General features: G+C 48.7%; 1 protein-coding gene across 1 annotated transcript in view; it reads left to right on the top strand.

The window, feature by feature from the left end:
* LOC139265786 (ephrin type-B receptor 1) overlaps positions 1 to 23,407 on the top strand; it is a 605,412-nt gene extending 582,005 nt beyond the window's left edge. Inside the window, exons 15-17 of the mRNA XM_070883211.1 lie at positions 2,994 to 3,149; positions 5,507 to 6,475; positions 23,057 to 23,407. Coding sequence (XP_070739312.1) covers positions 2,994 to 3,149; positions 5,507 to 5,615 — 265 coding nt within the window. The 3' untranslated portion in view covers positions 5,616 to 6,475; positions 23,057 to 23,407. The remainder of the gene's footprint in view (positions 1 to 2,993; positions 3,150 to 5,506; positions 6,476 to 23,056) is intronic.
* The last annotated feature ends 573 nt before the right edge of the window (positions 23,408 to 23,980 follow it).

Here is a 23,980-nt window from a genome sequence, read left to right as displayed (position 1 = left end):
AATGAGGTGCAGAAGGTTTGGACTTTTATTTTCCTATCAAACTATCAAAACAATTGAGACAGGATAGAACAACAAATAGCTAAGCCACAGGAAACCAGAGGCAGTTTAACGTCACATAGCCTCTGATTATGGATATTTATAGTCATGGTTTTTCCCCCTAATACTGCAGACTTCCCAGCCCCAGTCATCGCTGTCCTACAATACAAAAGTCGATTAAAAAGGGCCTGGGGTCATTTTGTCCTCTCATGAAAACAGGATGAATTCTTTCTCGGGCCCAAGGTGGTGTATCATTACACTGCAACTTTCCTTTAGAAACAAAACCCCCATTCATTCATTGAAACCCATAATCTAATAACAGTAACGAGAACCAGGGCAGCTCATGCCTTGTAACTGGAACCAAGTGATGTTCAGACTCTTCAACTCCTGTCTGCAGACTGTCTGACTTTTATAAATCATCAAAAAGTTCATGTGTGCTCCAAGGTCTTTTTGTTTGAAAAACTCCTGAGGCCAAGGCTGATTAATTCAAACTTATTTGAGGAATGACCTTGGAAAGTACCTGTAGAGACATCCGTGGCCGGACTGCCTCATCTTCTGGAGAATGAATGACAGAAAGAACAAACTTTTATTTATATATAACCTTTCACGTCCTCGGGACATCCCAAAGTGCTTCGCAGCCAATTAGTTATTTTTGAAATGTAGTTACTGTTATTTTATAGACAAATGGAGCCGCCAATTTGCCCACAGTCTCACAGACAGCAGTGAGATACATGTCCAGGAAATCTTCATGTGTTGGCCTCAGGGTACATATTGGCCACTGCAGCTCCTGGTCTCTTTAATTAGTGCCAACCTCAACCATCACACAGGGCCTGAGCTTAACACCTAATCTAAACCCGGCGGGCCCGAAATTCAGAGTCTCAGTAAGACACGTAACCGCCAATTTGCGGCGGCCATGCGGCGGAATCCCGTGGCCTGATTCCGCCCCGATGCTGATGATCACCGGAAGCCGCTCCCCCTCACCGCCCCTCCCCCTCACTGTCCCTCACCGCCCCTCCCCCCTCACTGTCCCTCACCGCCCCTCCCCCTCAATGCCCCTCCTCCTCACTGTCCCTCACCGCCCCTCCCCCTCACTGTCCCTCACCGCCCCTCCCCCTCACCGTCCCACACCGCCGCTCCCCCTCACCGCCGCTCCCCCTCACCGCCCCTCGCCCTCAACGCCCCCCCTCACTGCCCCTCCCCCTCACCGTCCCTCCCCCTCACCGCCCCTCCCCCTCACCACCCCTTCCCCTCAACGCCCCTCCCCCTCAATGCCCCTCCCCCTCACCGTCCCTCCCCCTCACCGCCCCTCCCCCTCACCGCCCCTTCCCCTCAACGCCCCTCCCCCTCACCCCCCTCCCGCTCACCCCCTCACCGCCCCTCCCCCTCAACGCCCCCCTCACTGCCCCTCCCCCTCACCGTCCCTCCCCCTCACCCCACTCACCGTCCCTCTCCCTCACCGTCTCTCCCCCTCAACATCCCTCACCGCCCCCCTCCCCCATCACAGCCCCTCCTCCTCACCCCCGCTCCCCCTCAGCTCAAAAATGCACCGACCGAAATTCAGCTCGATAAATTGGTGCCCCCAGCAGGTTGCTCTGTCGATGCACCATCTTCGCATTGAGTGCGGCCCGGCAGCATGGCAGTCCTTCAAGGGGAGGGCCCACTGCCGCGGCCACCACGTCTTTATTTTTGTCGGCTGACTTCCCGATCGGCCGCAAGATAGTGCCCATGGTTTCGACCGGGCCGCCAACGGGCAGCCTGGCACACACCCCCTGTTGGGTGCCAGGCCACTGGCCCGGCCGAAACCCTCCCTGGTGACCCAGTGGCTATCGATCTACAATACGGATTCTCTCCCTTATAATGGAGGGGAGAGAGCGTGGTGACGCACATACACTGTGATATCACCACCACTCCATCGCTGAGTGACAGCAGCGGAGTCGCGGTCCGACTTATATTCAGCCCCTCAGCCTGGCTCCCTGTCCATCTCCCGACCCCACTATGACCCACTTCCGGTCAGACTTTAACAAAATTTCAAAGTCCTGAAAATCGATCTTCTGATTTCACCATGGATCCGTGCGGTAAGTACACATAAAAATCTTTGAAGACCAACATCCCCAGCATTGAAGCACTGACCTCACTTGATCAGCTCCGTTGGGCAGGCCACATTGTTCACATGTCAGACATGAGACTCCCAAAGCAAGCGCTCTACTCGGGACTCCTACACGGCAAGCGAGCCCCAGGTGGGCAGAGGAAACGTTTCAAGTACACACTCAAAGCCTACTTGATAAAATGCAACATCCCCACCGACACCTGAGAGTCCCTGGCCAAAGGCCGCCCTAAGTGGAGGAGGTGCATCCGGGAGGGCGCTGAGCACCTCGAGTCTCATCACCGAGAGCATGCAGAAACCAAGCACAGGCAGCGGAAGGAGCGTGCGGCAAACCAGTCCCACCCATACTTTCCTTCAACGACCTGTGACAGAGACTGTAATTTCTGTATTGGACTGTTCAGCCACCTAAGAACTCATGCTAAGAGTGGAAGCAAGTCTTTCTCGATTCCGAGGGACTGCCTATGGTGATACACACAAAAAAAACCATAGGTGCATCAGCTTCCTTGCGCTAGTGAATTCCTGCCCCGGTACCGCTAGCAGTGCACACTCCCTCGGTATTGCACTATGCTATCAAGTGCTCAAGTCTCTGAAGACAGGGTGGCTTGAACCCATGACCTTCTGACTCAGGGGTAAAAGTGCTACCCACTGAGCCACGCTGACAGTTTGTGGCCATCTTGGGTTGTGTGTATATAGGAGAGAGAGACAGGTGGGGGTGGGCGTGGTATAAGAGAGGTTAGAGGAGTAATTAAATCTGATCTGAGCTTTTGCTGATGATTGAGAGAGAATGTTGAGGCGACTGTTTATCTGTGCTGTGGGGCACTGACGTTATTTTTGTTGTTTGCTGATGACGCAGGCCTTCACAACCCCTGTTGGATCGCAGCATTCCTGACTTCACTGCCTTTACCTCAGTTGAAGATTGGCTCAGTGCCATCAAGATGGGTCAGTACAGAGAGAATTTCCTCAACTCCGGATTCACCTCACTCCAGCTGAGCACGCAGATGACTTCTGAGTGAGTATCACAGGGAAAGATGGGTTTGGGCTCATCCCTGCCGGAATACCGAAACTACACCTTCCCGTCATGGCATCTTACTACCTCTGAAACCAACCCTGACCTCAACCTCTCTCACTGAGTCCTTGCTTGCCATTGAGGAGCAGTGGCTGGCATGTAGGATTACCAAAGTTTGGCGCTGTCACACAAAGGCCTCTGAAGTCAGTTTTACAAGAGGTCTATGTAATGATCCAGACAGACGGGGAAGGTGCCAGGGACCAACCCTGGTCAGTGCTGAGTTAGCGAGTTTGTGGCAGCAGTAAAATTAGCGAGGGTTCCCTCTCCTGAACACAACACACTCGCCTTCACAGGGTGAGGACACCATTGTGCTCGGCTGTGACGCTTCCCACAGATGCATAGCCCGCTGATACTCACTGACCAGACGTTGAATCAAAGTGCAGTCATGAAAACTTCAATTGAAATCAGGAGCGATGTATAATGGCTGAATCTATATCTTCTCGTTCTTTTAGTTCACACTTCCCCATTGAATTCCGTTCTTCAGTTTCATCTCTGCTCAGTATTTTATAAAGTAAAACCAATATCAAGCATCTGTTTGAGCACATTCTTGTGTTGCCGTGATTACCGCCCCCTTCCTTCACCTCGGCGTTTTGAATTCCCAGGTCTGCGCACGGCTCGGCATTGAGTGAGGCCAAGTCTGGGGTCGGGCCTAGCCTGGGCTGGCATCACCATCACTCCTTCCTCCCAATCATCTCCTCCCTCCCCACCACTCCACACCCCCTCCTCCCTCCCCAACACCACCTCCCTAACACCGCCTCCCTCCCCAACCCCTCCCCACCTCCTCCTCCCTCCCCAACCCCTCTTCCCTCCCCAACACCTTCTCCCTCCCCAACCCCTCCCAACCCCCTCCTCCCTCCCCAACACCTCCTCCCACACCAACCCCTCCCAACACCCTCCTCCCTCCCCACCCCCTCCTCCCTAACACCGCCTCCCTCCCCAACCCCTCCCCACCTCCTCCTCCCTCACCAACCCCTCTTCCCTCCCCAACACCACCTCCCTAACACCGCCTCCCTCCCCACCTCCTCCTCCCTCCCCAACCCCTCTTCCCTCCCCAACACCTTCTCCCTCCCCAACCCCTCCCAACCCCCTCCTCTCTCCCCAACACCTCCTCCCACCCCAACCCCTCCCAACACCCTCCTCCCTCCCCACCCCCTCCTCCCTCATCAACCCCTCCTCCCTCCCCAACCCCTCCTCCCTCATCAACCCCTCCTCCCTCCCCAACCCCTCCTCACCCCCTCCTCCCTCATCAACCTCTCCTCCTTTCCCACTCCCTCCTCCCTCCCCACCCCCTCCTCCCTCCCCAACACCTCCTCCCTCCTCAACCCCTCCCCACTCCCTCCTCCCTCCCCACCCCTCCTTCCTCCACGCCCCTCCTTCTTCATGGCAGTCTAATAACTTACTGTCAAGGCTTCACGCGGGAACGATCTAGTTGGATGAGTTTATTTTTAGGCAGCTTTCTCGGAATGGGAGCGAAGGGTTCAGAAAATTTACAGATAACATTTATTTTGCTGGTGCGTGTAAATAAAGCCACACACTCTCACACACACACACACACACACTCACTCACTCACTCACTCACTCACTCACATACACACATACTCACTCACACATACACACTCACTCACACATACACACACACACTCACACATACATACACACTCACTCACACATACACACACACACACTCACACATACACACACACTCACTCACTCACTCACTCACTCACTCTCACACACCACACACACTCACACATACACACACACACTCACTCACTCACTCACTCACTCACTCACTCACATACACACACTCACTTACTCACTCACTCACTCATACACACACACTCACTCACACATACACACACTCACTCACTCACACACGCACGCACACACACTCTCACATGCACGCACTCACACATACACTCACACACACACACACACACACTCTCACACTCTCACACACGCACACACGCACACTCTCACACACGCACACTCTCACACACATACACTCACACACACACACACACAGGCACACACCACACAGGCATACACACACACACACACACACTCACACACACTCTCACACACTCTTACACTGACACACTCTCACACACGGACACTCTCCACACACACACACACTCACACCTGCACACACCACACAGGCACACACACACACCACACAGGCACACACACACACACACACACACAAGTGTTAAAGAAAAGCTAACCAGGGAAATAAATAATTTTCTGGCCACGTTGCACTGGTGTTATTTTCAATAAATGATTGTTTGTATTCCCTGCAGGGATCTGCTGAGGATAGGGGTCACTTTGGCTGGCCACCAGAAGAAAATTCTGAACAGCATTCAGTCAATGAGAGGACAGATCAGCCAATCCGCTTCAGCTCTGGCATGACAGCGGGGGATCATGGGACATGTCTAACCAGCACTGGAGGAAAGCAAAACAAAGACACAGACTATTTCTCATGGGCTCAGACCATTCTTATGAAGGAAACACTTTGTTACTGTCGACCAGACTGATCCTCAGCCTATTCGAAAACCATGCATTCCTGTCCTAAAAACAATACAGATTCAAGAGCTAACTGGATAATCCTTTTTTTAAAAGAAACAAAAACTCTGTCCCTTCATGAAGTCAGGGCCTATGAAACTGAAATCAAATGAACATCCCATTCTCCCAAAGAACATGCTGTGATATTCTTTGATGTTTGTTAGATTCATTTTTTTTTTCCTGAGTGATGTTGTTGAGACGTCGGTGCCAAGAGACTGCCCATTCGCTAAGATGGATTCCAAATCCTTTATATCTTCATATTGAAGATGATGAGATGTAATCATTCTTTGCTTGCATTTTCTGCAACTATGTCTGTGTTTTGATAGCAATGACTCTGAACGCTGGCCAGTCTCGAGCCAGCTGCACTTGTACAAAGGGGGAAGTAGGTATTTATCATGCAAAATACACAAGGTCTGTGCTTGTGGCCAGCAGACCTTGGTGAGCTGACTCCTTATTAACTGTTTTAATTGACTGTACAGAAAGGATGTGATTCCTTGCAAGCGGTACGAGCGATTGACCCGCTGATCTTGCTGGCGGTTGAGAAGAGAGGCGTAGTCGGACAATGATATGAAGTACCTCTGGTGTTGCCCTGCACCACTCGTTGATGGACGCATTCGAACATTTTGCTTTGTGTGTTAGTGCTTGTTGGAATTCCAGTGATGTCCGTTTTATCTCAGCGCTCAGAACCTTGCTGCTTCAACTTGCTGGTAAGTGTTGGATTTTATCGCCCCGTCATCATTTCCCGGTCTCTTCTGGAGAGCGGAGCATTGAATAGACGTCCACCCTTTCTACAGCCTCATCATCATAGGCAGTCCCTCAAAACGAGGATGACTTGCTTCCACGCCAAAAAAGGATGAGTTCACAGATGTTTCAATGACGGAGCTAATATTGCGGATCCTGAACTATATCCTGAAGGGTGGAAGATGCCTGTGCGTGGATTTTTTTGACATGAGGTGGCCGTTGCACACCAGCCACCACACGGGTTTGACAGAGCTAGCTCTTGGTCCAGTAGGAAAGATTACCCAAGACGACTGGAAACCAGCTCTGCTGCACGGACCTAGTGCGCACACATGTCGCAGTGTTGGCTGGCCCGTGCTGCCCCTGAGCCCTCGCCTCTCCTGGGCCCCGAACTCACGCCTCACCTGGGCCCCGATCACATCCCTCCTCAGTATCTCGCCGCTCCTGCTGTATCTGCCCATGCTCCAATCACCGACCTGGACCTTGATGACGTCACTCTTCGCTGCCGTCGCCCTCCTGCACCAGCTCGCGCTGCTCCCTGAAGCGGTATGCCTCCATGCTGTTCCCGGGCCCCCGCACCTCCACTCCTCATATGGCCCGGACCTGCCGCTGGTGTTATCACACAGGTTTCTACAGCCTAACCGAATGCCCACTACAACTGCTGAGTTTCAGTGTGGGACCCACTGTCCCTGTCAGCAAGGGCTGGTTTAGTACCATGTTGTAATCTATAGCTTTAGATGCAGTCCTTGTCTTCCAGGGGGTTTTTGTGTTCAGTTCTCTCAATTCTGGGCACCTGTTTTGTGCTCTCAATGGGATGAACAACGGAAACCAGGGCCATGCTTGGTCCTGCCTCGTCCCATTGGGAAAACTGCCATGCATGATTTGCTGCTCGATCCGAGAGAGTGCCAATATTTACACTCATTCTAAATGATGGCAAATCGGAGCACGTGTGCTTTACCCACCATTTATCATCCCCTGTGGGTGCGAGGGGGCAATTGGTGCTTTCAAGATGGAGATGGATGGAGTTTGTTGGTTAAGACTATCTCGAGATATGGAACAAAGGTGGGTAAATGGAGTTTGAGGTGGAGCTCAGCACCTAAATGGCAGAGCAGGCTCGAGGTGCTGAATGGCCGACTCGTGTTCCTAGAACAGTCCTGGCTCTGTGTTCTCAGCCTGCCAATCTCCTATGGCTGTAAGAGTGACTCCATGCGTAATGAAGAATCACTTAAAGGGATAGTGGCACAGAATGACAGCAAATCCACAGTACAGTCACAGGCCGTTCGCCCAACTGCTCTCTGCCAATTTTTATATTCCACCTAAGCCTCCCCCCACTCTAATAACCTCTTTCACCCTACTCCCGTCTCCCTCGATTCTTTTCTCCCTCATCAGCACATGTAGCCGCCCCTTAAATGTGTTGGTACTCACTGCTTCAACCTCTCCATGTGGCAGCGAGTTCCATGCTCTTACCGCTCTGTAAAGAATTGTTTCAGTGCTTTTTCTCTCCAAAAAGTCCTTTGCACATTCGGTATTTAAAGATGTCAATGTTCCACAACTTTCAATTGTAAGTTGTAGCTAAAGCATAAGAATTAGGAGCACGAGTAGGCCATTCACAAGGTTGATTCCGGAGATGAGGGGGTTGACTTATGAGGAAAGGTTGAGTAGGTTGGGCCTCTACTCATTGGAATTCAGAAGAATGAGAGGTGATCTTATCGAAATGTATAAGATTATGGGCCTAAGGTGCGCCGACTTTCTGGAATAAAAAGGGCGATGAAAACTTACCTTCTCAGGGTGGAGGAGGAGGGGGGAGGAAGGGGGGAGAGGAGGGGGAGGGAGGGAGGTGAGCAATCCAAAGATGCTGTGATGGATTGTAGATATTCTTTAGTTAGTGATGAGAGAGCTGTAGGTTTTGCGTGGGCAAAAATTTGGCAGATGGAGTATAATGCTGGAAAGTGTGAGGTCATGCACTTTGGCAGAAAAAAAATCAAAGAGCAAGTTATTATTTAAATGGAGAAATATTGCAAAGTGCTGCAGTATAGCAGGATCTGGGAGTACTTGTGCATGAAACACAAAAGGATAGCATGCAGATACAGCAATGATCAGGAAGGCCAATGGAATCTTGGCCTTTATTGCAAAGGGGATGGAGTATAAAGCAGGGAAGCCTTGCTACGGCTATACAGGGTTTTGATGAGGTCACACCTGGAATACTGCGTGCAGTTTTGGTTTCCATATCTACGAAAGGATATACTTGCTTTGGAGACAGTTCAGAGAAGGTTCACAAGGTTGATTCCAGGGATGAGGGGGTTGACTTATGAGGAAAGGTTGAGTAGGTTGGGTCTCTACTCATTGGAATTCAGAAGAATGAGAGGTGATCTTATCGAAACGTATAAGATAATGAGGGGGCTTGACAAGGTGGATGGAGAGAGGATGTTTCCACTGATGGGGGAGACTAGAGCTAGAGGGCATGATCTTATAATAAGGGGCCGCCCATTTAAAACAGAGATGAGGAGAAATTTCTTCTCTCATAGGGTTATGGATCTGTGGAATTTGCTGCCTCAGAGAGCTGTGGAAGCTGGGACATTGAATAAATTTAAGACCGAGATAGACAGTTTCTTAAACGATAAGGGGTTATGGGGAGCGGGTGGGGAAGTGGACCTGAGTCCATGATCAGATCAGCCATGATCTTATTGAATGGCGGAGCAGGCTCGAGGGGCCGTATGGCCTACTCCTGTTCCTCGTTCTTATGTTAAGGGAAGGTAAGCTGAATGGACAATTAGCAGAAGTTAGAGACGGAAAACTTACCTCCTGCTCACAAACTTGCACGGGACGCGACCTCCTCCCGCCCGCACCTTCGGCTGTTACCCTGTTTGCGTCGGTTCCCGTCGCAGGTCAGCTGAAGTGAGAGTGGGAGAACCTGCGAGATACGTGTCTGTGTGAGGAGGTCCGACCCAAAAACAATCATTCTTGCTCAGGTTTTCTGTGCCTCACATCTTATTGAAGGAGTCAATCCCATTGTTGTGAATTCCATCTTAGCCATCAGTAATTAATTGCATGTTCGCAGACTTTCAGAGCAAATGTTCCTCTCATCACCCCTCCCTTCACCCCCCCCCCCCCCACCCATACCCGCGCCGCCTCCACCAAGTAGACTAGAAATTTGCAGTGCTCTCAAATTTCCTGGCCAGGGCCATTGGAAAGGCCTGGGCAAGCTCCTGCCCCCAGGTAGGCCATTGCACTGGCATCAGAGAGGCTGCAAACAAGACCCAAGCGGCCAACGAGTGTGCAGCTGTGCTCCTGCTCACAAACATTGAGCCCTCCGGAGAGCAGCAGCCAGGAAAACCCCTTCCCTGTGATGGTGCTGATTGGGAGGAGGGCAGGAAAATCCCTTCCCTGTGATGGTGCTGATTGGGAGGAGGACAGGAAAGCCCCTTCCTGTAATGGTGCTGATTGGGAGGAGGGCAGGAAAGCCCCTTCCCTGTGATGGTGTTGATTGGGAGGTGGTGGGGGGGGTGAATTACTGACCTTTGATCATCAGCGTGTGCTCGAGATACCTTGTACCTCATGGTGTCCCACTGCCAGCTATATGGGGCATCTGGATTCAGGGTGTCATCCAAATAATCCTCCAACAGTGCAACATTCCCTCAGCACGCCACTGAAGGCCTGGATATTAACAGAGGCAGGCTACGTGGGCGGGGGGGAAGGTGGCGTTTTATCTCCACAGTGTGCGTCTTTTGGACCAGATGGGTCACCGCGCCCCCCCCCCCCTGCTGCAAATCAGCCTGATGGACAGGCTTGGCTTCCAGTTGGGCGGGGAAGGTTCCAGTTCAGGCTGTGGGACCAGTGAGTACAATCTCCGACCCCAGGCCAGGGTCCGATCCCTGACCTTAGGGGCCTTTGTATAGCGGGGTCTGACGGCGGGCGGAAAGCTGAGGGGCCAGGGGGGGAAAGCGCTTCAGCTCCTCCTGCCCCACAAGTCGTGCCGTAAAGACACCTAACCTTCTCCCCGAACAACCCATGCCTCACTTCAGCTGCCAGGTTTCCCGAAACTTGGGGAAGCAGGTCAAATCAGAGGCTGGCAGCCTTGTTAAAATATTGAAATTGCCAACCCACCTCTTGGGGGCCCGCCCCTTGTTCTGCCTCCGTTAAACCCAGAGGTGGGCCAGTTGGGGTCAGAGTTCAGATTTTATGGAGGGAAAATTGGGGGGCACTAACGGAGTGCGAGCGACTTTTCGCCGGCGTAGTGCCACTCCCAATTCACAGGAGATTTTGCACTCCACTTCCTTTCGGGGGCGGTAAGCCCAATTTAGCTGGCCATCTGTGTCTGGCACAGGGAGTCCCACCCCGCAGCTGTTACCCCCTCAACTGGGGCGCTGCGCAATTTTGCCCCCTTAAAATTTCAACATCTAACCCGAACCCAAGCCGTTTTTGTGTGTTAAAATTTCCTCCCAAGTGTCAGCCTAAATGATGTGCTCATGTCCTGTACTGGGGCTTGAAAGCATGAGGAAACTTAGAGGAACAAGTGATGCCTCTGAGCAAAGCTGGCACAGGAAGGAAACTATAGTGAGGGGAAAGAAATTGGGCATAACGTGGCCCCTTGGTAATTAGATCAGTGCTTAGAGTCCGGACTTCAGCCCAATACTGAGAGAGTGCTGGTCTGACAGAGGTGTATCGTCTTTCAAATCAGAATTTAAATCATAGTCTTCCTGATTAAATGGTCATAAAAGATCCCATGGCACTATTCGATGAGCAGGGGAGTTATCCCCAGTGTCCTGGCTAATATTTATCCCTCAACCAACATCACTAAAACAGATTATCTGGTCATGTATTGCATTGCTGTTTGTGGAAGCTTGCCATGCGCAAATTAGCTGCCGCGTTTCCCACATAACGACAGTGAGTACACTTCAAATGTACTTCATTGGCGGTAATTGCTTTGAGACATCGTATGGATGTGAAAGACACTATAGAAATGTAAATCCTTTCTTTCAATGATCTCAACTTACCTGCTGGATCGTGAAGGCAATACACTGGGGTTATGTAAAGTAAAGATAGAATTTGCTTTTATACAGCAGCTTCTATGACCTCAGGATGTCCTAAAGTGCTTCGCGGCCAATTCAGTACTTTTGAACCGTAGTCACTGTTGTAATGTAAGAAAAGCTCCTTTGCTTTAGCATTGATGACCATCCCAGCAGAGAGGTGCTAAGGATAGCTGGCGTGATAAAGAACATGGTCAGGCTAAGACAGAAGAGGGCTCCTAATTGGGTTTGGGGGTCAAGGCGCATTGGAGGTGAGGGACTGTCGGAGACTGTGAGTGTTACTGGGTACGCGTCGCACTATACTGGGCCTGAGTATGTTCGGTCAGACACATTGGAGGTGAGGGACTGTGAGCATTACTGGGTATGCGCTGCACTATACTGGGCCTGAGTGTGCTCGGTCAGACACATTGGAGGTGAGGGACTGTCGGAGACTGTGAGTGTTACTGGGTACGCGTCGCACTATACTGGGCCTGAGTATGTTCGGTCAGACACATTGGAGGTGAGGGACTGTGAGCATTACTGGGTACGCGCTGCACTATACTGGGCCTGAGTGTGCTCGGTCAGACACATTGGAGGTGAGGGACTGTCGGAGACTGTGAGTGTTACTGGGTACGCGTCGCACTATACTGGACCTGAGTATGTTCGGTCAGACACATTGGAGGTGAGGGACTGTGAGCATTACTGGGTACGCGCTGCACTACACTGGGCCTGAGTGTGCTCGGTCAGACACATTGGAGGTGAGGGACTGTCGGAGACTGTGAGTGTTACTGGGTACGCGTCGCACTATACTGGGCCTGAGTATGTTCGGTCAGACACATTGGAGGTGAGGGACTGTGAGCATTACTGGGTACGCGCTGCACTATACTGGGCCTGAGTGTGCTCGGTCACCGTACAAGAAAAAGGTCCCACTTCTCACCGCTCATATTTATAAAGCAGTTATTTTCTTTCCATAATAAAATGGAGTGTCACTGAAACAGGAGCAAGTGCGAATGAGAAGCTGTGCGTTTAAATTGGATGAGGATGAAGGGGGTAAGGCAGAAAAAGGGCCCAGTCCTTTCAGAGTGTTGGTATTTTAAATATTTATATGCGGCAGTGGATTGGCAGTCACCACATTCCTGATTTTGAACACTATTCAAAGGTTGTGCTCTTCATAGCTGACCCCTGACAGACTGTACCTCAAACTAAACAAATAAGTGGAAGGAAAAAAAACCTCCAGCTAAACTCTGGGGAGCTGCTGTCAGAGTTTGAGGAATGACTGAGGAAGTGCTTGTTGAGTGATTGTTTTCTGACAGAGTGCAGTGGCAGGCGGTCTCTGAGATGTGGACGTGTGTTGCTGACTGCTTCCACAGGTGCTGAGGTGTAATTCCCCAGCCTCGGAACCCAACACATCTATTAACACAATCTAGCTGCTCCGACCAGTGCTCTGTTCCACTTCACAAAGGCTATCCATTCAGCAAGCTCACGTGTCAAGGTTAGACAGCACAGAAACATTCGGACCAACTGGTCCATGCTCCACACCAACCTCCTCCCACCGTACTTCATCTCACCCCATCAACATAACCTTCCATTCCTTTCTCCCTCATGTACTTATCTGGCTTCCCCTTAAATGCATCTGTGCTATTTGTCTCAACCACTCCCAGTGATAGCGAGAAAGAAAGAAAGACTTGCATTTATATACCGCCTTTCACAGCCACCAAATATCTCAAAGCATATTACAGCCAATGAAGTACTTTTTGGAATGTAGTCACTGTTATAGAAACATAGAAAATAGGTGCAGGAGTAGACCATTCGGCCCTTCGAGCCTGTACCACCATTCAATAAGATCATGGCTGATCATTCCTTCAGTACCTTTTTCCTGCTTTCTCCATACCCCTTGATCCCTTTATCCGTAAGGGCCATATCTAACTCCCTCTTGAATATATCCAATGAACTGGCATCAACAACTCTCTGCGGCAGGGAATTCCACAGGTTAACAACACTCTGAGTGAAGAAGTTTCTCCTCATCTCAGTCCTAAATGGCCTACCCCTTATCATTAGACTGTGTCCCCTGGTTCTGGACTTCCCCAACATCGGGAACATTCTCCCCGTATCTAAACTGTCCCGTCCTGTCAGAATTTTATATGTTTCTATGAGATCCCCTCTCATCCTTCTAAACTCCAATGTATAAAGGCCCAGTCGATCCAGTCTCTCCTCATATGTCAGTCCTGCCATCCCGGGAATCAGTCTGGTGAACTTTCGCTGCACTCCCTCAACAGCAAGATTAGGAGACCAAAATTGAACACAATATTCCAGGTGAGGCCTCACTAAGGCCCTGTCCAACTGCAGTAAGACCTCGCTGCTCCTATACTCAAATCCCCTAGCTATGAAGGCCAACATACCATTTGCCTTTTTCACCACCTGCTGTACCTGCATGCCCACTTTCAATGACTGATGATCCATGACACCCAGGTCTCGTTGCAGCTCCCCTTTTCCTAATCTTCCGCCATGCAGATAATATTCTGTCTTCGCCTTTTTGCCCCCGAAGTGGATAACCTCACATTTATCCACATTATACTGCATCTGCCATGCATTTGCCCACTCACCTAACCTGTCCAAGTCACCCTGCAGCCTCTTAGCGTCCCCCTCACAGCTCACACCGCCACCCAGTTTAGTGTCACCTGCAAACTTGAGATATTACACTCAATTCCTTCATCCAAGTCATTGATGTATATTGTAAAGAGCTTGGGTCCCAGCACTGAACCCTGCGGCACTCCACTAGTCACTACCTGCCATTCTGAAAAGGACCCGTTTATCCCGACTCTCTGCTTCCTATCTGCCAACCAGTTCTCTATCCACATCAGTATATTGCCCCCAATACTATGTGCTTTAATTTTGCACACCAATCTCTTGTGTAGGGCTTTGTCAAAAGCCTTTTGAAAGTCCAAATACACCACATCTACTGGTTCTCCCTTGTCCACTCTACGAGTTACATCCTCAAAAAATTCCAGAAGATTTGTCAAGCATGATTTGCCCTTCATAAATCCATGCTGACTTGGACCGATCCTGTCACTGCTTTCCAAATGCGCTGCTACTTCATCCTGAATAATTGATTCCAACATTTTCCCCACTACTGATGTCAGGCTAACCGGTCTATAATTACCTGCTTTCTCTCTCCCTCCCTTTTTAAAAAGTGGTGTTACATTAGCTACCCTCCAGTCCATAGGAACTGATCCAAAGTCGATTGACTGTTGGAAAATGATCACCAATGCATCCACTATTTCTAGGGCCACTTCCTAACGTACTCTGGGATTTAGACTATCAGGCCGCGGGGATTTATTGCCCTTCAATTCCATCAATTTCCCTAACACAATTTCCTGCCTAATAAGGATATCCTTCAGTTCCTCCATCTCACTAGACCCTCGGTCCCCTCGTACTTCCGGAAGGTTATTTGTGTCTTCCTTCGTGAAGACAGAACCAAAGTATTTGTTCAGTTGGTCTGCCATTTCTTTGTTCCCCATTATAAATTCACCTGAATCCGACTGCAAGGGACCTACGTTTGTCTTCACTAATCTTTTTCTCTTCACATATCTATAGAAGCTTTTGCAGTCAGTTTTTATGTTCCTGGCAAACTTCTTCTCATACTCTATTTTTCCCCTCTTAATTAAACCCTTTGTCCTCCTCTGCTGAATTCTAAATTTCTCCCATTCCTCAGGTTTGCTGCTTTTTCTGGCCCATTTATATGCCTCTTCCTTGGATTTAACACTATCCTTAATTTCCCTTGTTAGCCACGGTTGAGCCACCTTCCCCATTTTATTTTTACTTCAGACAGGGATGAACAATTGCTGAAGTTCATCCATGCGATCTTTAAATGTTTGCCATTGCCTATACACCGTCAACCCTTTAAGTATCATTTGCCAGTATATTCTAGCCAATTCACACCTCAAACCATTGAAGTTACCTTTCCTTAAGTTCAGGACCCTAGTTTCTGAATTAACTGTGTCACTCTCCATCTTAATATAGAATTCTACCATGTTATGGTCACTCTTCCCCAAGGGGCCTCGCACAACAAGATTGCTAATTAGTCCTTTCTCATTACACATCACCCAGTCTAGGATGGCCAGCTCCCTATTTGGTTCCTCGACATATTGATCTAGAAAACCATCCCTAATACACTCCAGGAAATCCTCCTCCACCGCATTGCTAACAGCCAATGTGGCAGCCAACTTGTGCACAGCAAGCTCCCCCAAAGAGCAATGTGATAATAACCAAATAATCTGCTTTTGTTATGTTGATTGAGGGATAAAAATGCCCCTGCTATTCTTTGAAATAGTTCCATGGGATTTTTTAGATCCACTTGAGAGAGCAGATGGGGCCTCGGTTTAACATCTTCTCCACTTAGGGCGGTCTTTGGCCAGGAACTCCCAGGTGTCAGTGGGGATGTTGCACTTTTCAGGGAGGCTTTCAGGATGTCCCTGTAACATTTCCTTTGCCCATCTTTGGCTCAGGACTACATGCATGCTAAACCACGGAAGCAGCATGCTATAGGCAGTGCAATCGGTCCCACAATCAATGGATCAGATCATAAGGAGATATTATGGCAAATGAGCAAAAGCTTGGTCAAAGAGGTAGCTTTTAAGGAGCGCCTTAAAGGAAGAGAGGGAGGTAGAGAGGCGGAGCGGTTTAGGGAGGGAATTCTCGAGCTTGGGGCCTCGGCAACAGAAGATACGGCCACCAGTGGTTGAGCGATTATAATCAGGGATGCTCACGAGGGCAGAATTAGATTAGCATAGACATCTCGCGGGGTTGTGGGGCTGGAGGAGATTACAGAGATAGGGAGGGATGAGGCCATGGAGGGATTTGAAAATAAGGATGAGAATTTTCAATCAACGAACAGGTAATCAGGTTTCTAGGCCTCTGTGTTTTATTTCCCATTTCCAACAGTCAAATCCTTTTCTCTTCATCTCATCAGAAACCCGTTCATATTCGATCCTTCAGAGTATCAGGTTTATTTCCAGACACATTGATCTTCCTTGATTTACTGGTCAGAGTGATTGGACATGGTGTGTGTTCCAGGTGGATCTGATTCACACAACACAATCTGCCTATTGACTTGGTGAACCTGCATATGGACACACTTAACATCATACCCAGATTTATCGCTGACCCCAATTAACCAATTAACAGATGAGAGTCTGCTCAGATGTTTTCCTGCAGTCACCGGTTTTACAATTGCTCACATCGGCACACATTCACTGCCATTGTTTCCAAAGAGACTAGGTAATGCAGCACACAGAATTGGGGTGCAGAAGGCACCAAGGGATGGGGGAGGGAGCTTTGGAGACTGAGCAGGGTGTGAGGCAGAGTCTCACCAGATCGGGCGGGGTGAAACGTATTTTCATTCCAGGACATGTCAGCCAAAAAGGGGTTCGAGGTAATAATTGGCTCCTGGCAACAATAACATGACAAGTGAGAGTTATGTTGGTTTAGTTACAATACCGGTTGGACCTCTCTGGTCCGGAAACATCCATGGTTCGGCATTTGTTGGACCTGAGGGAAAGGAGGGTTTATTGTTTTAAAGTTTTAATTGCCTGGAGCGGCTGTCAGTCAGTAAATGTGTTCGGTGATTGGCTGGAGAGGCTGTGTCATTGATATTGTTCAGTGATTGGCTGGAGCGGCTGTCAGTCAGTGAGTGTGTTCAGCGATTGGCCGGAGCAGCTGTCAGTCAGTGAGTGTGTTCGGTGATTGGCCGGAGTGGCTGTCAGTCAGTGCGTGTGTTCGGTGATTGGCCGGAGCGGCTGTCAGTCAGTGAGTGTGTTCGGTGTTTGGCTGGAGTGACTGTCAATCAGTGAGTGTGTTCAGTGATTGGCTGGAGTGGCTGTCAGTCAGTGAGCGGGTGCTGAGGGAGCCGCCTACAGGCTGCCAACACGCACACACACACACACAGAGGAGCCCATGCGCTGTTGATAGGTACCGGTAAGTGTGATCTCTTGTGGTTCAGAAAATTCTCTGTTCCGGCACCGGTCATGTCCTGAGGGTATCGGACCAGATAGGTCCAACCTGTAATTGTTTCTTATAAATTTCAGTCACTGCTCATTACGTTCATTACATCAACAACATCTTGCAATTGTATAGCACATTTAACATAGTAAAATGTCCACGGGCATTTTATGTGCATAATCAGACAAAATTTGACACCGAGCTACAGAAGGAGATATTAGGACAGATGGGCAAAAGCTTGGTCAAAGCGGTAAGTTTTAATGACTGACTTAAAGGAGGTGAGCAGCAGAGAGGCAGAGCATTTTGGGGAGGGAATTCCAGAGCTTGTGGCCTCGGCAGCTGAAGACACGGCTGCCAATGGTGGAGCGATTGAAATAGGGATACACAAGATACTCCCTAAAACCTATCCCTTTGGCCAAGCCTTTGCTCATTTGCCCTAATATTGCCTGATTGTGGGGCTGGGATCGATTACAGAGAAAGGGAGGGGAGGGATTTGAAAACAAGGATGAGAATTTTAAAATTCAGGCATTGCCGGACTGGGAGCCAATGTAGGTTAGCGAGCACAGGGGTGATGGGTGAGCGGGATTGGTGCGAGTTGGGACACGGGCAGCAGAATTTTGGGTGACCTCAAGTTTATGGAGATTGGAAGATAGGAGGATTGGTGTCAAATTATGTTTGATAAGGCTCCCATGAAGCACCTGGGGACATTTTACTACGTTAAAGGCGCTATATAAACACAGGATTTTGTTATATAAGCTTTCTGGATCATACAGTTAAAGCCTGCTCTGATACTACAGCCAGGGTGCACTGGCTCCGACAAAGCACTGGATTGACCATTCACTGTGGCACTCAGGAAATCGGCTTGATATCCCATATGACGAGACTGCTCCCGACTTCAGTCTGCAACGTTTGTGTTTGTACAGCTAGTAAATGGTGGGGGTGGGGGGGAGCACGGCTACATCAAACCTATTAATGGTTATTCACGTCCCTGCTCCCAATACCTCGGGTTTATGTGATTTTCTTCCTCTGGAGAGTCTCTGCACACCTGAGCAAACTTTCACTAGTGCCATCATACTAGGGTTGGAACTACTGGGCGAGGTTTCATCACATGACCTCCGACTGCCCCACCCCCGCTCTCCTGCAATTGGACGTCCGACACGTTGAGGCTCACTGTCCTCCCACACCAATTAGAAAGCGAACTGAAATTGGAATGATTGCAGACCGTCGGTCAAACAGCCGATTTTCCCTATCCCCAGTATCTTTATAAGTAATATAACAAAGTGGTTTGGAAGTTTTCTCCCAGGTTGGCGACTCCAGGATAATCTTGGAGGGTTGGCCACCCAACATCCCTGGTACAGAAGTGTGGTCACTGCTGAGTAGCCCACTGATTGCCATAGCTTGGAGCTGTCATCTGCTCAGACTCTCCTCCAGTGGCCCAGTGGTGAGCAGGAGTTCAGTGTGTTACCATGCCGACAAAGCTTGTCATTGAGCTACAGTACGCAGACGACGCCTGCATCTGTGCACATACAGTGGCTGAACTCCAGGACATAGTCGATATATTTACCGAGGCGTATGAAAGCATGCGACAAAGGTCCTCCACCAGCCTGTCCTCACCGCACAGCACTGCCCCCCCAGTCATCAAGATCCACGGCATGGCCCTGAACACCGTGGACCACTTCCCATATCTTGGGAGCTTCCTATCAACAAGAGCAGGCATTGACGACGAGATCCAACACTGCCGCCAGTGCAGACTTCGGCCGCCTGAGGAAAAGAGTGTTCGAAGACCAGGCCCTCAAAACTGCCACCAAGCTCATGGTCTACAGGACTGTATGGCCCTCCTGTATGGCTCAGAGACATAGACCATGTACAGTAGACACTCAAGTCGCTAGAAAAATATCACCAACGATGTCTCCGCAAAATCCTACAAATCCTCTGGAAGGACAGATGCACCAACGTTAGCGTCCTCTCCAGGCTAACATCCCCAGCATTGAAGCACTGACCACACTCGATCAGCTCTGTTGGGCAGGCCACATAGTTCGCATGCCAGACACGAGACTCCCAAAACAAGTGCTCTACTCGGAGCTCCTTCACGGCAAACAAGCCAAAGATGGGCAGCGGAAACATTGCAAGGACACCCTCAATGCCTCCCTGATAAAGTGAGACATCCCCACTGACACCTGGGAGTCCCTGGCCCAAGACCGCCCTAAGTGGAGAAAGTGCATCCGGGAGGGTATTGAGCACTTCGAGTCTCATTGCCGTGAGCATGCAGAAATCAAGTGCAGGCAGCGGAAAGAGCGTGCGGCAAACCAGTCCCGCCCACCCCTTCCCTCAACGACTATCTGTCCCACCTGTGACAGAGTCTGTGGCTCTCGTATTGGACTGTTCAGCCACCAAAAAACTCACTTCAGGAGTGGAAGCAAGTCTTCCTCTGAGGGACTGCCTATGATGATGATGATGTATTCGATAATCTAACCCTTGGTTTCAAGTTACCAAGTGAACTGGCAAAAGCAGACCTTCACACCCAATTTAGTAAAGTTTCACTTCTGTTCATCGGGATTGACTTGGACCAAATGTGAAAGTTGTCCTCAGTTAAAGGGTCTCCGTGTAAAGGAATCTGGCAAACTTTTATTTTTTGCTGACACAATGATTTAAACAATATTGAAGTGGAATTTGTGAATGAGGCAGGATCAAAGTGGATAAGGCTGTTGAAAAGCTTCAAAAGAACATAAGAAATAGGAGCAGGAATAGGCCATATGGCCCCTCGAGCCTGCTCCGCCATTCAATAAGATCATGGCTGATCTGATTATGGACACAACTCCATTTCCCTGCCTGCTCCCCATAACCCCTTATCCCCTTACCGTTTAAGAAACTGTCTATTTCTGTCTTAAATGTATTCAATGTCCCAGCTTCCACAGCTCTTTGAGGCAGCGAATTCCACAGATTTACAAACCTCTGAGAGAAGAAATTTCTCCTCATCTCTGTTTTAAATAGGCGAACCCTTATTCTAGTTTCTACTATCAGTGGGAACATCCTCTCTGCATCCACCTTGTCAAGCCCCCTCATAATCTTAAACGTTTAAAAAGATCACCTCTCATTCTTCTGAATTCCAATGAGTAGAGGCCTAACCTCCTCAACCTTTCCTCATAAGTCAATCCCCTCACCTCCGGAATCAACCTAGTGAAACTTCTCTGAACTGCCTCCAAATCAAGTACATCCTTTCGTAAATATGGAAACCAAAACTGCACGCAGTATTCCAGGTGTGGCCTCACCAATACTTTATATAGCTGTTGCAAGACTCCCTGCTTTTATACTCCATCCCCTTTGCAATAAAGGCCAAGATTCCATTGGCCTTCCTGATCACTTGCTGTACCTGCATACTATCCTTTTGCATTTCATGCACAAGTATCCCCAGGTCCTGCTGTACTGCGGCATTTTGCAATCTTTCTGCATTAAATAATAACTTGCTCTTTGATTTTTTTCTGCCAAAGTGCATGATCTCACACTTTCCAACATTATACTCCATCTGCCAAATTTTTGCCCACTCACTTAGCCTGTCTGTGTCCTTTTGCAGATTTTTTGTGTCTTCCTCACACATTGCTTTTCCTTCCAACTTTGTATTGTCAGCAAACTTGGCTGCTTTACACTCAATCCCTTCTTCCAAGTCGTTAGTATAGATTGTAAATAGTTGGGGTCCCAGCACTAATCCCTGCGGCACCCCTCTAGTTACTGGTTGCCAACCAGAGAATGAACCATTTATCCCAACTCTCTATTCTCCGTTAGTTAGCCAATCCTCTATCCATGCTATTATATTATCCCCAACCCCATGAACTTTTATCTTGTGCAGTAACCTTTTATGTGGCACCTTGTCAAATGCCGTCTGGAAGTCCAAATACACCACATCCAGTGGTTCCCCTTTATCCACCCTGTTCGTTACATTCTCGAAGAACTCCAGCAAATTTGTCAAACATGACTTCCCCTTCATAAACCCATGCTGACTCTGCCTGTCCGAATTTTGCTTTTCCAAGTGTCCTGCTACTGCTTCTTTAATAATGGACACCAGCATTTTCCCAACGACAGATGTTAGGCTAACTGGTCTATAGTTTCCTGCTTTTTGTCTGCCTCCTTATTTAAATAGGGGCGTTACATTTGCAGCTTTCCAATCTGCTGGGATCTCCCCAGAATCCAGGGAATTTTGGTAAATTACAACCAATGCATCCACAATCCCTGCCGCTACTTCTCTTAAGACCCTAGGATGCAAGCCATCAGGTCCAGGGGATTTATCTGCCTTTAGTCGCATTATCTTACTGAGCACCAGCTCCTTAGTGATTGTGATTGTGTTAAGTTCCTCCCCCCATATAGCCCCTTGACTATCCACTGTTGGGATATTGTTAGTGTCCTCTAAAGACTGATACAAAATATTTGTTTAGAGTTTCTCCATGTTCCCCATTACTAATTCCCCGGTCTCGTCCTCTAAGGGACCAACATTTACTTTAGCCACTCTTTTCCTTTTTATATACCTGTAGAAACTCTTGCTATATTTTATAGTTTGTGCTAGTTTACTTTCATAGTCTATCTTCCCTTTCTTAATCATTAATATAGGCATAGAGTACAAAGGATAGGAATCACTGGTTAGGCCCCAGCACAGACCTGAAAAACAGTAACTCTGTTTCTCTCCACAGATGCTGCCTGACTCACTGAGATTTCCAGCATTTTCTGCTTTTACTTCAGATTCCAGCATCCGCTTTTGTATTATATTTATGGCCCCTAGTTTTAGACTTCCCTACATGTAGAAACATTTTCTCTACGTTTATCCTATAAAACCACTTCATTATTTTAAAGATCTTTATCCTCTCAGTTTCCTCTCTGCAGCAAAGAAGACCAGCTGTCCAGTTGCACCCTCTCAGTTCTGCTACCGCCCTTATGAATTGTTTTTACAACTTCTCCAATGCCTCGATATCCTATTTATAATATGGAGACTTGAACAAGCACAGTATTCCAAGGGCAATCTAACCAAGGTTCCATATACGTTGAACATAAGTTCTCTGTTTTTCAATTCTTTCTCTCTAGAAATGAACCCAAATGCCCGCTACTTTTAATATACACACAGAAAATGCTGGAAATACTCAGCGGGTCAGGCAGCATCTGTGGAGAGGGAAACAGAGTTAATGTCTCAGGTCGATAACCTTTCGTCATCTATGAAATGCTACTTTTAATAACTTGTGTAACTGTATCGCTAGACCCCTTTGCACCTCTACCCCAGTTACACTGTTATTTTCCAAGTGGCCTCCTTGTCCCTCCACTTTACACTTATCTACATTGATGCTTGTCAACCAGCACCAATAAAACAGATTATCTGGTCATTATCTCATTGCTGTTTGTGGGAGCTTGCTGTGCGCAAATTGGCTGCCGTGTGTAACAGTGACTACATTTCAAAAATAATCCTGGCTGTAAGGTGTTTTCAGGCATCCTGAGGCTGTGAAAGACGCTGTAACTGTGATGTCGGATTGCTGCCCCGTATAACAACCCTTTTGTCCCCTTCACCTGCAGGGTAAAGGCATTGCAGCCAGTGGAAGGATGTGGGGAAAGTTCAGACAGGATAAAGCATCCTCGGAGTGTACAGAAATTCAGAGACCGGAAGTTGTACCCAAACAGCCCACCACCCTTTCTCGTGCCCACGTGATTACTGTCCCAGCCTCGGGGCATACGGAACACGCATGTTGCAAGCAGCACCCTGTAAATATGGAATGAAATTCTGTAAAATTAATTTTTTTTTTGGCTTTCCCTGTACAGTCCCAGTTTGTTATTTGTGTGGAGTATGTTTAAGTTTGTAACGGTTAAGTTTCAGAAATTATTGTACTAAAATGCACTCAATAAAGATGAATCAAACAGATTAAAGACAGAAAAGGATAAACAGGTCAGATCCTTTGTTTTTGAAGACTGCGTGGACTGGATTGCGAAATCTCAGAAGAACCAGGGGCCAGGTGAGAATATTACGCAGTGTGTTGTGATCTGGAACGACTGCCTGAAAAGGCGGTGGGAGCAGATTCAATACCTATAGTAACATTCCAAAGGGAATTGGATAAATACTTGAACAAGAAACATGTTTAGGACTTTGGGGAAAGAGCGGGGGAGTGGGTCTCATTGGATAGATTTTTCAAAGAGCCGCTACAGCCACGATGGGCCGAATGGCTTCCTCCTGTGCTGTATGATTCTATGAAGTAAATTCTGAAATTCCTGAGTCAACCTTAACCCTGATCTTCATCATTTTACAAATTATATATTTGGAGCTGTTACTTTGCCTGGTTTGGTCATTTTTGGTGTATAATTGGTGGGTTTTATCTGGTTGGGAGAGAATCTGGTGCACCTGTTACTGTCATGGAATTGTGCGCACATGTTCCGACCGGGATCCCTTGCGCCCGACCTCAGCTGTGTCGTAGCTCTTTCTTATGGAACATGGGACTAATCCAGTGC

This window comes from Pristiophorus japonicus, chromosome 6 (assembly GCF_044704955.1).
Source record: "Pristiophorus japonicus isolate sPriJap1 chromosome 6, sPriJap1.hap1, whole genome shotgun sequence".
Classification (NCBI taxonomy): domain Eukaryota; kingdom Metazoa; phylum Chordata; class Chondrichthyes; family Pristiophoridae; genus Pristiophorus; species Pristiophorus japonicus.
The sequence above is the reverse complement of the archived record's forward strand: the minus strand, read 5'-3'. Positions and strand labels throughout refer to the sequence as shown.